The 17,520-nt window shown below is 45.7% G+C and overlaps 2 protein-coding genes across 2 annotated transcripts; one reads left to right on the top strand and one right to left on the bottom strand.

The window, feature by feature from the left end:
• Positions 1-5,097: 5,097 nt before the first annotated feature.
• LOC123086253 (uncharacterized) lies at positions 5,098-5,908 on the bottom strand. The gene is made up of 2 exons (XM_044507970.1): positions 5,520-5,908; positions 5,098-5,434 (listed from the first exon to the last, which is right to left on the bottom strand). Exons 1-2 carry the CDS (start codon positions 5,861-5,863, stop codon positions 5,269-5,271), a joined length of 510 nt encoding a protein of 169 aa, XP_044363905.1. The 5' UTR covers positions 5,864-5,908; the 3' UTR covers positions 5,098-5,268.
• Positions 5,909-12,454: 6,546 nt separating this feature from the next.
• LOC123086247 (geraniol 8-hydroxylase) lies at positions 12,455-15,641 on the top strand. Its single transcript, XM_044507966.1, has 2 exons — positions 12,455-13,377; positions 14,754-15,641. The coding sequence occupies exons 1-2, from the start codon at positions 12,472-12,474 to the stop codon at positions 15,369-15,371; spliced, it is 1,524 nt and encodes a 507-aa protein (XP_044363901.1). The 5' UTR covers positions 12,455-12,471; the 3' UTR covers positions 15,372-15,641.
• The last annotated feature ends 1,879 nt before the right edge of the window (positions 15,642-17,520 follow it).

Below are 17,520 nucleotides of genomic sequence, written 5' to 3'. Positions count from 1 at the left end.
TCGCAAACGGAGGTGATGTCATGTCGTTTCTCAGCGAAAGCGATGGTCTGGAAGGAGAGGGTGAAGAAGGCTACGGTTATCGAACAACGGAGGAGGAAGGACATGATTATGATGGCTCCGGTGACCGAATGCCGGTGCAAGAAGGAGACCATGATGATGGCTCCGGTGACCGAACAGAGTCCGGCCAGGTATATATACTAATTAAGCCTGTGCTGACTAGCTAATTGATGCATTCATTGTTTTGGTATCTACACATATTAACTCTCGTCTTTCTTCTTTTTTCTAGCCCTCCGGATCAAGCTCAACTTCGGTAAAGAAACGAGGCCCGAAGAAAAAGTTGCGCCCGGATGAAAGGTTCATGATCATAGCAAACGCGCCCAATGGCCTACCGATTGAACCCCTTCGGACCAAGGAGGCATTTACTGCTCAGTGCGGGGTTCTTGTTAGGGACATGATCCAGATCAGCATCGAGCTATGGAATCATCCTAAGAAGGAAGAGCTTCAAGTTTCTTTTGTCGAAGATGCACAGAAAGAGGATCTTTGGAATGCGCTGAAGGTAAATTTCACCCTACCAGAAGAGGAGGATCCGGAGAATCCAGTTATAGAGCCATTGATCAAGTCCTGTGCTCTCAAGAAGATGGCAGATCTATTCAGGAGGTGGAAGAATGATCTCAAAGCAAAGTTTGTCGACAAAAAGAAGACACCAGAATTCACCGGCCGGTATGAGAAGATCAGAGATCAATGGGACGCATTTGTGGCCAACAAGACATCGGAGAGGAGTACGAAGATGTCAGCGACAAACAAGATAAATGCTGCGAAGAAGCAGCATCACCATCGCATGGGGTCAGGTGGCTACCTCAAAGCCCTGCCGTTGTGGGCCAAGGCTGAGAACGACCTGCTTGCTAAAGGGGTCGAATCAGAGACATTGAGCTGGCGAGACCGTCCAAGGACTTGGTTCTTTGGAGTTGGCGGAACCTTGGACCCTATAACAGGGAAGTGCATTTGGACGAGCGAGCAACTGCGAATACCCGTCACGAAGCTTCGGGACTATATCGCTGCAGCGCAGGAAGGGAGGTTCGTTCCAGATAGAGAGAAGGACGAGCTCACAATGGCCCTCGGGAATCCTAAGCACCATGGACGGACACGAGGCACACCAGGCTCCGTTCCGTGGAAGGTTGGGTTTCCAGATGCAGGCGAATACAAAACCTAGGAGAGGAGGAGTAAATAGGAGCAGAGCGAACTGCAGGAGCTGCACGCAAGGGTATGAAAGTTAGAGGAACGAGAAGCAGTTCGAAGCAAGCGACCTGCTGAAGCTACCCCGCCATCTTAGCGGAGAAGCAGCGTGGCTTCCACCGAGCCGCTTCAGCTGGAGCCTGTCTTCACGGCTCCTGCTAGCTACCCCGTGGATGCTATCACAGAATCTCAACAGTGCCACCTTATGACGCAATGCCAGAACTACAAAGTCAAGGCGGCTGTCGTCTTTGTTCGACCTACTGAACCCGACACAAATTTTCACTACCGTCCAATTCCAGAAGGATGTGCTAGGGTGATGGTGGAGGAAATAACGGAGGGATTTGAGGAGCTCGTTCTTGAACACCCTACCGGTGAAGGGAAGACTAGGCTGGGTTCTGCTATGAAGACTCCACGCCTATGACGGAAGGAGCTCATCAACCTTCCGAACCGGATGCCTCCGCCTCCTCCGGCGAGTTAGGGCACTCCGCCTCCTCCTCCGCCTGCTCCTCCAGCGAGTGATCAAGGCACTCCGACGCATGGGGCACTCTGCCTCCTTCTCCTCCTGCGCTGGCGCGCCCGACCAGCCAGCCTCCTCCTTCTCCGCCTCGTCAGCAAGGGCGAAAGAGACCCGCCGCCGCTCCGGCTGCTCCGGCGCGTCGAGGTCCTTCTCCTCCGCCTCGTAAGCAACAAAAGAACACAACTGCAGCCGCTCGGCCTGCTCCGGCGTCTAGTAGTACAGCTAGAGGCGGGAGGCAATACAGATTCGGTCCATCTATCAAGACTCTAGAGAAGTTACCATACGAGATGACCGTACAGGAAAATGAGGAGATCTGTCAAGCCCAAGTGAAGAACTACTTCGAAATGCAAAGAGGTAAGAGACATCCACCTCCGGAGGAGAAGATAGATCCGGTGAAAGCGAAGCGCACTTTGGACGCCCTGCAATGACCACCACTGTCTCCGCCGCAGACCAACTATGAGTGCATTACTGAAAAGACATATAATGAAGCGAAGCGGTCGGGAAGTACTTGAAGTGACAAAAGGTTACAAGAACGAAGAAGTGGAAAAAAATTCCCCAGCTCGGCGAACAAGAGAACCAATCGCGCCCCCCGCTCAAGGTGTCTAGGGATATCGTCGCTAATCATCGGGAGATCTTGCCCGGTACCAATCCTACAGATTACCTGCCCGACGATGCATATTTTGATACAATGGAGGTGGACGAATTCAAATACGAGTACGGGAAGCCTCTCGTCAAAGATGTTACTACTCTAACAACGATGATGCGAAGACTCCATGATTGGTACATGGAAACCTGCAGAAAGTTTGCAGGGGAGAAAGAAAGGATACTTTGACGCTGAAAGTTAAAGAGGATCATCACGACATCGTTGGAATTGAGTAGTTGTCTGTTCCGTTTAAGGAGTTCTTCCAGTTTTTCAATCAAAAGGCCCTCGATAAATTAACAGTCACTTGCTACTGTCTGTAAGTACTACTTCTATCATTAAGTCTCTATATATAGCCCAGCTCTTCCATTGCATGTATATATAATTATCCTCACTTTATTGTGCAGGTTGAAGATTGTCGAATGCAGAAAAGCTGAAATGTATGATATTGGGTTCATTAACACAAATCTCATAGATCAATTTATGGTTACATTTCATGTCAAAGAAACCGAGGAGAACTTGCTATGATCGTTGGTAATAAATCAAAACAAAGATACAATACTCTTTCCTTACAACTTCAAGTGAGTGTTACTGTCTTGTGCATATTCGATTTCCCTTAATTATTACTTGAGGTTATGTAATTGATGAGTTATGCATGCGTGCGTAGCTTCCACTATATTCTCCTAGAGATTAAGCTTGAGTAGGGACTAGTAAACGTCTTAGACTCGAGACGAAAAGATTCCTCTGAGTATGCGGACATGTCTAAAATGCTGAAGAAGTAAGTTGAATCGATCATTATCGCACCATATCGGCAACTTTGTTCATTTCATGATATCAAGTAATTTTTTCTTTGTCTTGCAGGGTTTGGAAAGTATTCACCGCACAAGTTTCGGAACTGCCGCGGGAACTGCGATGGAATTGCCCGAAAATAAGTACTACTAGCTAGCTAGTTCCGCGCATCTGCCGTTGATTCTAACTACTTTCATCAATGCCCATTTATAATGCTTCATTATCAGTTTAATTGACCTCTATTTCTCGTAAAGTGCTTATGGCAGGAAGCCGGGAATAATTACTGTGGATACTACGTCTGCGAGTTCATCTACAACGCGACGGCCAAGAATATGAGGGGCTACTCTAAAAGACAATATGATGTGCGTAAGTAAAAATATTCACAAGTTTATTTTATTACCATAATTTCTGTTGAGTTACATTCATATATATGTATTGACCCCCTTATTCAAATTAGATGTGGGAGATGCGGAATGAACTCCTACCACAAGATCAAATGCGAGCAATTCAAGTGGAATTGGCTGCATTCTTTCTTGACCACATCATCAATAAAGGTGGAGAATACCATCATGCATGTGAAAGTTGAGTTCATATATATGTTAGGGTATTGTAAGAGATGTTACACATTATATATATATATATATATATATATATATATATATATATATATATATATATATAGACAATAGCGTTGGATAGATATACGAAAACTTGTTGTTGACCAATCTCTCAGAGGAGAGGTCGGTCATTTCTATATATGTTCATGACGATCTTCTGTACTTAATAGTTTCCTTCATTTTCTTACTAGCTAGCGTGTCGAGTCCTCTTTATACGTAGCGTTGACCAAACACGGAGATAAAAAAGGACACTTCTCTATTAGGTAGCTAATACAATATATGAAACCCTTGAATTAACCCTACAAAACCCCCAACCCTCCTCCCTCTTTCAGAAAAAAACCAGCAGCTGAAATGCTAACACGTGGAAGCCTTTTGGTCCCGTTTGGTGGCACCAACCGGGACAAAAGGCTCTCCTGCCTGGGCAAGCGGCAGCGGCCATGTGGAGTCCCCATCTGTCACGGTTCCTGTGCGAACTGGGACTAAAAGGAGAAGGCTTTAGTAACGACCCTTTAGTCCCGGTTCATGAACCGGGACAAATGGCCCTCATAAACATGTTCGAATGGGGTTTTTCTACTAGTGAAGGGGCGGCATCATGCTTTGGCCTACCGGGGGGACAAGGGTTGAGGACGCACGTCGGCGCGAAGGAAGGGGCGGCGTCATGCGTTGGCCTACCGGTGCGGCGAGGGTTGAGGACACACGTCAGCATGAGGGAAGAGGCAATGACTCAGGAAGGGGAGGGGCAAGGGCATGCGTAGGCCTGCCGAGGTGGCGAGGGGTTGAGGATGCACGTTGGCGCGAGGGGAGTACACGAGAGGCTTGGCAAGGTCGATGGCATCAATATCGTTCTGAAGATGGATCGGTGAACACATGAGTGTGTCGGATCAGTTTGTACCCCAAATCAGATGGATCGGCGAACACATGAGTGTGTCGGATCAGTTTCTTGTGTTTGGCTTCAGATGTTAGACTTAGATGGCAGGTTTGAGTATTCAGCTCAACATTTCTGCACCCCTTCATCAAGTGGACTAGTGCGAGATATTTATTTGAACATATTGATGTATTACTTTCTAAGTTCTTCCTCTTCCAGATGCACACGCCGGGGCATCCTCCTTTCCGAAAAAATAAACAATATACAAGCTAACAATATAGCTTGAAAAACGATCTTATATTGTTAGCTTCAAAAACGATTTTATAGTGTGGGACAGATGGAGCATGTACTTGTTTCTCTTCTTGTGATCAAGTTTTATAGTATTGTGATTTTGCCGCATAACACATGTCTGTGCACTTCTGTCGTACGATATACATGTGGAACTTCTGCGCGGGTGATGAGTGGAGTGCTCAGGCACCCAAATCATTACAAAAAAGAAAGACAAGGACCCAGAATGCCCAGTGTAATAGTACAAACAACTACGGTAGAGTACACATTCACACGGGCAAAACTAACAGAACACGGCGGCATGCAGTAAAACCTCTGTTCAAAGCTCTGCATCGGAGTTGGGCGCGGCCACCCCCTTCACCGTGTCCTTGGCTACCCCTGCGGCGGTTGCCGCCGCCTGCTCCGCCGTCTCTTTGCCCATCTCCAGGCTCTTCTTCGTCGCCTCCGCCGCCGAGCCGGCGATACCATTTCCACCAGAATCATACCTTGACACGACAGAATCACATCATGGTCACATCATACTCAGGATCATCTAGCGAGTGAGCACATCAGGAACATAATAATACGTACCGAGGATCGTCGGAGCGCGGCCGCTGAAGCTTCATCCACGTCAGCTTCGCCCACGCGCGGAACGCGTCCAGACGGCTGTTGAACCCCGGGACGCCGCCGTGGCCGACGGCCTGCTCCACCGGCTCGGCACCGGAGCGGCTGCCACCCCCCACGCCCGGTGCCTCCATCCGGGGCGATGGCGACGACATCAGGAACGCCGCGACGGAGGCCACGAGGAGGACGAGGAGGACGATGGTGATGGATATGGTCGCGCCGCCTTTCGCCGCAGGCAGTGCGGCTGCAGCGCGGCCGCCGTTGTGGTGGTCGTCGGTGCTGGTGGCGGCTGTGTCCCTGGCGTCCGCCATGTCGTCGGTTCGGTGGAGAATGCTATGGCGACGAGATCGGCAAGACGAAACGGGTACTATAGTAGTGCTACAAGTACTGCGGCGCATGCGCGGATGGACACGTGAAGAGCTTCTAGAGCGCAGTGGAGGAGCACGTGGCCGGGACGTGTCGGGCTCACGAGGTCTGCCCAGGGCTGGCCAACCCGGGCGTCACACGGACGGCCGGATGGACGTGTCTAGTTTGGTTGCATTTTCTTTTTGCGGGTGATAGTAGAGCGTCATCAAGAAGCGGAAAATATCAGCTGCTCCACGCGCTTGTGTGCTACCGTGATAGAAAACTCCTGAACCGTTGGATCTTAAATCAAACCGCAGTTAGAGACCTGCTGGATCTGGACTTCTGCACAGCCTTCGTCGGAATCCCCTGGCCCCCCGCCCCAGCATCCCAACTCCGCCGCCATGCCAGGCGCCCAGGGGCGCAATTGCGCCACAGCCGGAGGCCTTCACGCGAGGGTAGAAGGTGAGACGCGGCGCGGAGAGCATGAGGGAGGAGGGTTGTGGGCGGCGGCTAGGGTTCGCCCGAGCCGCCCTGGTAACAGTTGTTCCAAGATAAATCTGGACAAGTGTTATCAGTGACAGACACAAACTAATATCCGTCGTTGATAAGACAATAGCACTGCCGAGTGGGGTTTTGCACCGCCACTGCTAATTTATCAGATTATCAATGAAAGGCGCTAGACTGTGATCACTATTAATGTGAGCCCACCTATAAGACTTTTTCTATTAGTGAATATATGTAATTCATTATTTCAAATTGCATTATATAATTCAGGAAGCTAGATATATAATCCATGATTCAAAAATGCTTTATACACCAATTTTCAATGAAATGTTGTGGAAAATAGTGTCGGTGTCAAAATTGGCAATTCTCGGGTAGGGGGGCCGAGCTGTTAGATCGGGAAACAAGAGAAGAACACACACGGAGTTTACCCAGATTCGGGTCATCTACGTGGAGGTAAAACCCTATGTCCCGCTCTTGCTTATATTATGGATGTATCGAAGTACAGAGTTGATCTACCTCGAGATCGTAAGTTGTGGTCTAAACTCTAGGGGTGTGATGAATGTGTATATGAATGGGTCTCTACAGACTAAACCCTCTGGCTTATATAGGCACAAGGGGTATCTAGGGTTACACATGGTCGATCGCCATCTAAGAATTTACATGCCGAAGATAATCATACATGCTTGAAGTACACGCCAAGTCTTCGGTTGCCACACTTTGAGGGCCTCTGGAGTCCTTCCTCCTTAATGGGCTGGCGGTCCGGCCCACACATTACTCCAGCTAGGCTAGGATCCCCTGGTCCAGGACACCCTCAGTAGCCTCCGAACTTGTCTTTGAAGCCGAGGTTGTCAATCTTCATCGGGACATGTCTTCGGCCGGGCGATCTTCGGCTTAGCAGACAAGTTCCTGTCTCCGTCATCCTCTACCTCGGATACCGAGCTCCTTTTGGCCTGGGCGCACCACGCGCTGCCTTGAGGGCTGCACATTTGGGGAATCACACCATCTTTACGACCGGACATATCGCTTTCCTTATCTTTATATAACCGGTTCCTGGCCCAAATCCATGTTCAAGCACGTTTTTGGCCATTCCTTTCCACAACTCACCATCATCCTTCTTCCCCAAAGTCAAGCTTGAGGAGTTCTCATAATGGCGAACGAAGATGGCTGTTCCAAGCACGCACACGACCCCCTCGAAGGCGATTGGGGGAGCTGCTCCATCACGCGTCTTCAACTGAGCCGCCTCTCGATCCAAGGGTATCTTTCGGATCCTGATCTGGCCTCCACTCGTCGGGGGTTAGTATCCATGGACGGGCAGACGCACGCCGATAGCCACCCCGTCCCTCATGGAGACGAACGGGTATGCTTCGTCCCTTTCCTCCTCTGTGGGCTAGGATTTCCAATCCACCCCTTCCTTCGCGGGCTGCTCAAGTCTATGGGATCCAACTCCGCCATCTGACGCCCAATTCGATTTTGCACATCGCGGGCTATGTTTCCCTTCGCAAAATGTACCTCGGATGCGAGGCCCGGTTTGGGCTGTGGAGGCGATATTTCTATGTTATTCCTTGTTCCCTAGGTGGGAAGCTACATGAGGTAGGGGCGGCCGAAGTATGCAGAATTGCTGGGACCGGCTATCCAACCGGCAACCCTAAAGAAAGTAGCACGTGGACAACTGAATGGTTCTATAAGGCCAACGTACCACTGCATGACCCAACGCGGCCTGTGCTTCCGCCCTTCTATTCGGATCCCCCGAAGAATTTTTATAGCTAGAGGACACGGAGCAATGCTCAAAAGGATGACACCGACGTGGCCCATCTTGCAGGTAAAGTAAGATGCCTAACAAATACATGCCTTACTATTAATTATAGACGTGGTATTTTCACATTAACTACAATTTTACTTGGATCACAAATAACATGCAGACACTTTGCAATAAAACTCTGTAAGAGGTAAATACCGTTTTAAGGACTTTGTGGGATTGATACGCTTGATTTGAATATTACACATTTGACTGGATTTTTATTATAGTCCAAAAGAATTTGGACAAACCGTTGAGATTGCTCACCTGATTAAAAATCTCTTCCTTGATGCAAAGCTAGTCCAAACCCGTTATAATAATCATAATTTGCACAAAACTTTTATACTTTTTCTAACCTATTTTATCTTGAAACATTGTAAACAGAAATATATTTTTGATTTCAAAATTAGTGTAGTTAATAGTGTTTTAAACTATTAATTATAATACTTTTGTTATACATATGTAATGTAATCATGGAAAATAAATACTCATGTTGTGCTAAATTTATTTTGTATTTGTTTAAAATGCGTGCTAGTTTTCTCCTCTTTCATGTTATCCTTTAGCAAAATCTTGAAAAAGAATTATGCTTGAAGACAAAAGGGGAAAAGGCATAGCAAAATTACAGGGCGCCTTGCATTAAGTTCTGATAATTGCATTGTTGTATGGTGTTTATGTATATATATTTGTGTGTGTGTGTGTGTGTGTGAGAGAGAGAGAGAGTTCATATATATATTTTTTAATAACCTTAAATATCTTGGTAGATATCTCTAAAATGGAACTAAGGTACGCCCCTTCCTCCTGCCTCCTGTGACCTCTCAGTTAGGGTTTTCTTGCCTCTCGCCGGTGATGCCACCGGTCTACCTCATCTCCTACAGTCCTTGGATCATGGAGGCGCGGTGGATCCAACCCTTGCCGGTGGGAAGGTTCCATTTTTAGGTGTGTTTTGGAGTTTTGTTTGAGTTTGTGCGATGCTCAAGAAGACGAGGCGAAGTGATGAGGACATGGCTATCACAGTTACACCCATATCCCCTGCTGTTTTACCTCTCGGAACAATTTCTAGAGCTCGCATGCGCCAATTAAATTATCAGGTACTTACGTTTCTTGGTAATGTTTCTAGTGTTCATAAGAATATGATGCTGCCTAACTTAGATGCATTTGTGTTGCTTGCAATTGAAGGGCCTAGCACGCACAAGAAGGATGAATATTGGAGCATGGTCAAGCACGGAGATGAAGGTGCGTGCAAAGAGAACAAGAATGGAGGTTCAAGTGGAGATTTCCGGACTTTGAAGCCACCATGATGACATACAAGAAGATGGACGGAATTTATAAGATGGCATTTCATAAATTTCATCCATAGCTTATTATTGGTGTTGCGCCACCTTATTTTAGGCAAGGCCCATGTAATATATTTTTAGAGTTCATATTGTAGGGGAAACGACTTAGGAGGTGTTTTAGTCCCACCTTGCCAAGGATGGACGGAATCCCCTCTCTTTTCCCTATAAATACAACCCTTAAGGCATCGTTTAGACGCGGGTTTTATTTAGTTAAAAGTTAGCCATCGCTGCAACTTCGTGTACTTCGTTCGTGTCCAACGACCAGACTAAGATCGCTTATGAAACCCCACTTTTATCAACACTTCATATATATTTGCAATATTCAGATTGCTTTACCATATTCTTGCTTGTTCTTCGATGGCATGCATGAATAGGCCTTCGTGGTCAGGTTGATCGTGCTCCCGCGTGGTCAATAACCTCTCAGACTTGGTTTAGCGAATGCTAAGGCGCAACGTTGTGCATGTTTGTAGTCGGATCGTCAAAGTCGTCTCCACCAAATCGATAGTTATTATCTCATCGAAAGATCGAGCCCCTTTGCCTCTATCAAGTGGTTTCTGTTTTCAGGTTGCTCGGTGAGATTTTCCAGTTTTTCATAGTCTAGATTGCATCTGTTCTTCATACCTATAGTACACTAAAAAGCAATAAATAAATAAATAGATTAGATCACCCGTGTCCCAAATAGTCTTAGCCTTTGGCTATTATCACTTAGTTTTTGCATTGTTGAATTTTTTGTTGCATCGTGTGTCGAGTTGCTGGTTTTAGTGTCTAAACTTTTAGAGTTTCGAGTTCTAGTCACGCTCGTTCACGACGCATCCGCATACACCATCATCCACTTTGTTCATCATACGTTGCCACTTACTTTCATCGCCACCACTGTTACCTGGATGTAATTCTTACTTCTAGTGTTCCTTGTACTACCTTGACAGTTGATGAATAGATCGGAAATTTTCTTAGAAAAATTTCTCTAAAATGTATGGGCCGACAAATATATCAACGGATGTTTTTAAATTAATACATTAATATCTGTTTATAGTTTATGATAGAAAGTTTATAGAAACTTCTAAAGTCTAAATTCAATCGTTGGCATATTCCTAACTACAAAGTGATCTATTAATAAAGAGATAATCGAGCGGATAGCCGAGTGTTTTTTCCGTGAGAATGTACGTCGTGTATCTCTAATAAAATTTATTAGTTATATTTTCACCCTTGTATTAGTGGATTATATGCCGAAAATGCCAAATAGAGACCGAGCCCATGTAGACCTTAATATGAAACTTCAAAAATCAAACTTTCTGGTGTAGAAACATTCTGAAAAAAGGATACACATACACCTAGAGGCTAATGTACATGAGTGAAAATTTTCAGGTCGAAATGCGTTAAAATTAGAGCTACAACAAAAAAAATCCGGGCCTTTTTAGCATATGTACAGTTCATTCTCAAAGTCCATGATTCGATTTTTTGTGCTGCTCACAATTCAAGGTATTTCATCCTGAAATTTTACACACATAGACGTTACATCCTTGTATACATGTGTATTATTTTTAGAAATTTTTGAAACTTAAATGTTTGATTTTTGATTTTTTTTTTACAAAATTAAGGCTTCCATGGAGCTTGATCTCCAAAATGCCTTACTCAAAACTTAACAACTCAGATTTCAATTCCAATATTTATTCAAGTCACTAAAGACAAGGCGCAAGACAAGAAGATAAATGTACAAGTACAATTCCACAAATACATTTGCTTTGCTTTCGTTGTGGGATGAACATAGAAAAAAAATATACAATCACTTGCCTTTTCTTGCTAGATGAACATACAATCACCCTTCAAAGCAGAATGTGAGAGCCTGTCCAATGGAGGAGACGTATGGTGGACGGCCAGCTGGGTCAATGTCTGTCGTCAACGGAGAAAGAACGGGTGAAATGGGCCGGGTCATTTCTTAGCCATACTTTTATATGGCAGGCCACGCTTTGCTGCAATGATAAGGTTCCCCGCTGCTGAGACAAAACCTTTATTCTTGTACAGTACTACTGTTCTTCTAAGAGACAGTGCATGCATGCATGCTTGCCTTTATTCGCTGGTCATTTCAGTTGTTAGATGTATGGAATGTGATTCTTTCGACCAACGCGTGGAGTGTGATTCTTACCTTAGCTTGAACAAATTGCCGATTGTTCACACCGTCAGATAAAACAAAAAATTGTCATTCACGGTTTCCTTTAAACACACCTGGCTTGTTGTAGGTTACACTCAAGAAGCGACAGCAACAGGTGATACTGAGCCATATCTTTCTTTTATAAAAAGGCAAGCGATACAACTTCAAATTATTAAAGCTATCAACTGTCCAGAAAAAAGAAGCTAAAAAACTAATTAAGCATGTCAAATCTGACTTTTTCATCTCAATTTGGTGAACCATTGTTAGAAGGACAGTGATATCTCTAACCCACCAGGATTCAAAACTTGATGCTCGCATTATTGTTGCAGAATTTTCGACGATGTGCGTTCAGTGGAAGGAGATGTTCGTGTCGACTACGAGGCGCATGTGGTGGCTTCGTTAATCTTAAAATGATATATCGACTCAGTCTCTTGAAGATGTTTATAGGGGTAGGGTTTGCATGTGTATTCATAGGGATGAGTGTATGCACTTATATACGAGCGCTTGCGGCTATACTGTGTTAAAAAAATTATATTAGTATGATGATATCAAATTTAGTTTGCAAGCATAACAATTTCTTGGTCCAAAAATAAACTGATACAGATTTTTTGGGCGACAGCAACGGTGATCACGGCCAACAATGAGCCATGTCATCTAAGCTCTCACCATGTGACATCAGTATCACGTACGGCAGCACCACGTGATTAACACATTAGCCTTACTCGGTATGGCTCTCTATAAATACACGTAGAGAGGCTGCTTACTGGAAACAACATAAACTATTATTCCAAGATGGCCTTCTTCCTAGTGTTCATGTCCTCGCTTCTCTTCACGCTCTTCATTTCTTATGCTTTCCAGCTGCTCACCGACGTCCGGCGCCGTCTCCCACCTGGGCCAACGCCGCTTCCGGTCATCGGCAACCTCCTCGACGTCGTAGGCAAGCTCCCGCACCGCTCCCTCGCCCACCTCGCGGAACGGTACGGCCCTTTGATGACGCTTCGGCTGGGCACGGTGGTCGTCATCGTCGCCTCCTCCGCGGCCACGGCCCGGGAGGTCCTCCAGACGCACAACACCGTGTTGTCCGGCCGCAACCCGCCGGACGCGTGGAACGGCATGGGGCACTCCGCCAACTCGGTGTTCGTCCTGCCGCCGCGCCGCAGGTGGCGCGCGCTGCGGAGGATCGGCGCCGAGCACCTGCTGTCGCCCCGGCGGCTCGATGGGGACGCGCTGCGGCCGCTGCTCCAGGACGCCGTCTTCGGCATGCTCCGCCGCGTGTCGGAGCTGGCGACGTCCGGCGCGCCCGTGGAGGTCGGCCACGCGGCGTTCGCGTCCATGATGGACCTGCAGTGGCGCGCCATGTTCTCGGCCGGCCTGGACGAGGCCACGTCCGGAGAGCTGCACGGCTTCGCGCGGGAGGCCGTGGCGCACTCCCTCAGGCCCAACATATCCGACTTCTTCCCGGCGCTCGCGGCCGCCGACCTCCAGCGCGTGCGGCGCGGCTTCGCCACACACGTGGCAAGGGTTTACCAGCTCATCGACCAACAGATCGACCAGCGGAGGGACGCCCGGCAAGCCGGCGACGGCGATGCGCGCAAGGACGACCTGCTGGACGTGATGCTCGACATGTCGGAGGAGCAAGGAGGCAAGGACGTCGACGACGGCCTTGTTAACCAGGATTTCATGAGGGCCTTTTTCACGGTAAGCAAGCTGCAAAACACACGTGCATAATCGAATCGCCTAAGTGTGAGTACTATATGTAAAGAGTGGAAGTACGTACCTACTTCCACATGTGTGCACGTGACATTTTCCGGATTGATTTGCTAATCTTTTGATACAGCAGAGGACGGGGTGTCGACCCGTTGGTTGGGCAGCTGGAGTTGCTACCAGCTTATCCGAGTTCGAGTCTTGGCTCGGACGCGCGGTGCTCGCGGAGTTTCTTCTATAAAAAAAAAACCAACGAGGGTTAGCCCTTGGGTTGGTCCCATTTTTTTTTTGAAATAGTACATTTTTTAACCTAGCTGACACAAAACTACCTCCCAAAATTCAAAACACGAATTTAAGCTACTTATTTTGGTATTGTTAGTTTTTCTTTTACATCAGAAAAGATATTGTTATCTTTGGTACGTTGGACATTTAAATGCTCAATATCGGAAATTAAACATATAAAGTCAATATGCGGTTTAAACATAATGAATGAAATATCAATAAGCCCATCCAGTTTTAATTAATACTTTTGTTACTATAGTAATAATTTTCTATGAGGACATAATTTGCTTTCATATATATAATCCAAGTAATTTAGTTATAGTTTAGACACAGGCATAATTCCTATAAATATTTTATCATTAATTATATATGTTAATAGAAAATTCAACATGCCATTTTCATGCTATAATTTTGTGTATTATTAAGTTAATTCTTCCTTTTTTTACTTTGGTAAAAATATGTTATTATTGATATGTTAGACGTTTCAAATGTTAATATTCGTAAATGAAACATATAAAGTTCGAATATATGGGTTAAGAATAATGAATCAGCCAGTTGATATGTTAAACAGAAAGTTGTGCTATTAGAGTAATTCCGTCTAAGGACGTCATATGGCCTTTATATATATAGTCCTAGTAAATTAGTTTTACGCATCAACATTAGTTTGACAAGTATTGGTTTTTTTTCCTTTTATAGCAAATAGATTATTATTAGTAAGTTTGACATTTAAAAGTTTAATATCGTAAATAAATTATATAAAGTTCAATGATGTTGTTTATGGATGAAGTAAGAATAAGTACTCACGATATTAAATTTAAAAGTTGTACCATAGAATAACTTTGTATAAGGATATAATATTGCTTTCATCATCATGCAGTGGTCACTCATTACGTATAGAATAAAGTAATGGCCACTCATTACATATTTTTTGTGTGGAACATAAAAAAATCCCGCCTTCCGTAACATTGTAGTTTTAGTAAATATTGTAATCATTAATTTTTATATGTTATTTTTAATAGACAATTATAAAGAGGAAATAGTTGTAAAAATGTGTTCCAGCAATAAATAATATAGTTTGCAAATTTCAGGACATATTTCTCGCGGCCAACGACACTGTCTCGGGTACAATTGAGTGGGCAATGGCAGAGTTACTACAGGAGCCACAGACCATGACGAAAGTACAACAAGAGCTCAAAAGTGTCCTCGGCTTGAAGACGCACGTCGAATACTCCGACATCAACCAGCTACCCTATCTCCAAGCAGTCGTCAAAGAGACGCTCCGTCTGCACGCGGTGGTGCCGCTGGTGCCCAACAAGGCCGAGGCCACAGTGAAGATACAGGGCCACACCATCCCCAAGGGGAGCACCGTGCTGGTGAACGTGTGGGCGATCCACCGCGACGCTGAGGTGTGGCAGGAACCGAACAAGTTCATCCCGGAGAGGTTCCTGCAGGACGGACAGGAGGAGGTGAGTTTCCAGGGCGCGGTGGACTTCAGGTTCGTCCCGTTCAGCGCCGGGAGGCGCACCTGCCTCGGCCTGCCGATGGCAACCAGGATGATCCACGCCATGCTTGGCTCGCTGCTGCACTGCTTTGAGTGGACGCTGCCACGCGAGGTGGAGGGAAGTGGTATGGATATGTCGGAGAAGGTTGGGATCACGATGGCCATGGCTACTCCCCTCCAGGCTATAGCCTGCAGGAGAATCTGAGGGCTAGCTTGGCTTTGGGTGTACTTTGTTGTTTCTTCCGTGGAATATATGTATGCATGTCTGGTGTGCATATAAGCGAATAAATGTGGTGGGAAACAGGTAGTATATAATGTTAGCTACCTCGATGGAAATTAGATGCTTTCTTAAATTTCAGGTCTGTAAAAATATTTACTGTTCGTGTATTGTTCTGCCTGATTTGTTTTTTTTTTCTGAGAGCTACTCATATGACCAAATGATCTGAATTTGAAGCGCACCTTATGCACCAAATTATTTACCATGCAAATTTTTTTGAAAAAAATTGTATTTTTTGTGAGTTTTTTTCTTGACCGGGTGCAGATGAGACTGGGCTCAAAAATGGATATTCGGGAAAATTGTTGTTTCTTAGAGCACCTCAATCACTCACGCGCGCTTGTTTGGCGCAGCCTTGGGAGCTACCACACCTCTTCACAATATATAATGTCCATTTATTTTTGTCACCCTAGTATAATAACAATCATCAATAAAGCCTAAATGACAATTGGATCCCTCATATCCGCTCCAAATGCCCGGACGGCTTGCCAGGTCACTGTCTGGCTAGAAAACAGTCACCCAGCCGGACCTGGCAAATCCGGCCCAAACGCATGGGCTGACCGGCACTTCCCCTACCCAAACGCCCGAACGCACACAGATGTGCCCGCCTTGTAGAACTAACCGCAAGAGCCATCACAGACACACGCGGAAACAATCAGTCCGATGGGCGCCTCCTCCATTTTTCGAGGAGGTGCCACCCAAGGGACCAAGTCGAACTATTTAATCCATACAGTGTCGGCCCAACCCTAGCGCGAAGCCCCGATCGCAGCCAGCCTACCTCCGGATTTGTCGGAGCCAGAGGACTTGGAGGATGAGGAGGAGGAGGAGGAGGAGGAGGAGGAGTAGGCGGAGGAGGAGCCAGAGCTGGACGAGGAGGATGCGGTCCTGGAGGATGTGGGGGAGGAGGATGCAGATCCGACACCTCCGGCTACGGGCTTCGCCATGGCCGACACGCTGGCGGGATTCGAGGTGGCCTAAGCTGAGGAGGCGGCGGAGCATCAAGCCAACATCGACTCCATCCAGTTGGAGGCGGAGGTGGAGGCCAACCGCCGCTTCCTCTGCCAGGCGGACACTGATCTTCGCTGGCAAGGAGCATGTTGGAGATATGTCCTAGAGGCAATAATGTATGATCATATTTACTACTCCCTCCGTTCCTAAATACTTGTCTTTCTAGGCATTTCAACAAGTGACTACATACGGAGCAAAATGAGTGAATCTACACTCTAAAATATGTCTACATACATCCGTATGTAGTAGTCATTTGAAATGTCTAGAAAGACAAGTATTTAGGAACGGGGGGAGTATGTGTTTATGAATAAAGATAGTCCTTGAACATTATGAATGATGTGTATCAATAAGTACGTGACTTGTTTGTGGGACTATGCATTGTATGATGACTGTCTCTAGTCGGAAAGGTTGTGTGGACGCACAACCGACTAGATTGGTACTCTCCAAAAGCACTTTGAAGCACTGAATTTGTCTCTCTCTTTTTTGCCACGCCTTAAAATGTGATTCCATGACAAATTTTTGCAAGCTCTTGAAACTTTTGTCATTTTTTATCATAAAAAATAGACTTAAAAAATGGTTTTTACTGTTCACTAAACTCGGGAGTAGAAGGACGCATTCGCCGTTGGTTTGACTTTTCAGACTGAAGACACGTCAAACTACAAGACGTCTTACCTCTTCAAGAACGTTAAAACGAATTATAATGTATACCCAAGAGGCCAGAAATGCACACAAGACTATAAGAGTTCAAAAGGGGCCATAGAAATACTTAAATTAGAAATAGAGTTATGTGTGTAAATCTCTATATTATTTAAAAAGAACGTAAGATTCTCATTTCATCTTTCTTCCCACCACCTCTTTATCCAATTTTTTATTTATATGATAATCAATCACCTTAATTTATTTACCTTCTGAACCAATTTCATTTTAATTTACTTACCAAACTTTAATAAAAATACAAGGTAATTCATGTGCAGAATTTGATGAACATTTATTTACGCAATCATATTATTATTGACAAATAAATCACAAACTAAAGTAATGAAGAGTATCATATACACGTAACGGATGTACA

The sequence above is a fragment of the Triticum aestivum genome, chromosome 1B (genome assembly GCF_018294505.1).
Source record: "Triticum aestivum cultivar Chinese Spring chromosome 1B, IWGSC CS RefSeq v2.1, whole genome shotgun sequence".
Lineage (NCBI taxonomy): Eukaryota > Viridiplantae > Streptophyta > Magnoliopsida > Poales > Poaceae > Triticum > Triticum aestivum.
The sequence above is the reverse complement of the archived record's forward strand: the minus strand, read 5'-3'. Positions and strand labels throughout refer to the sequence as shown.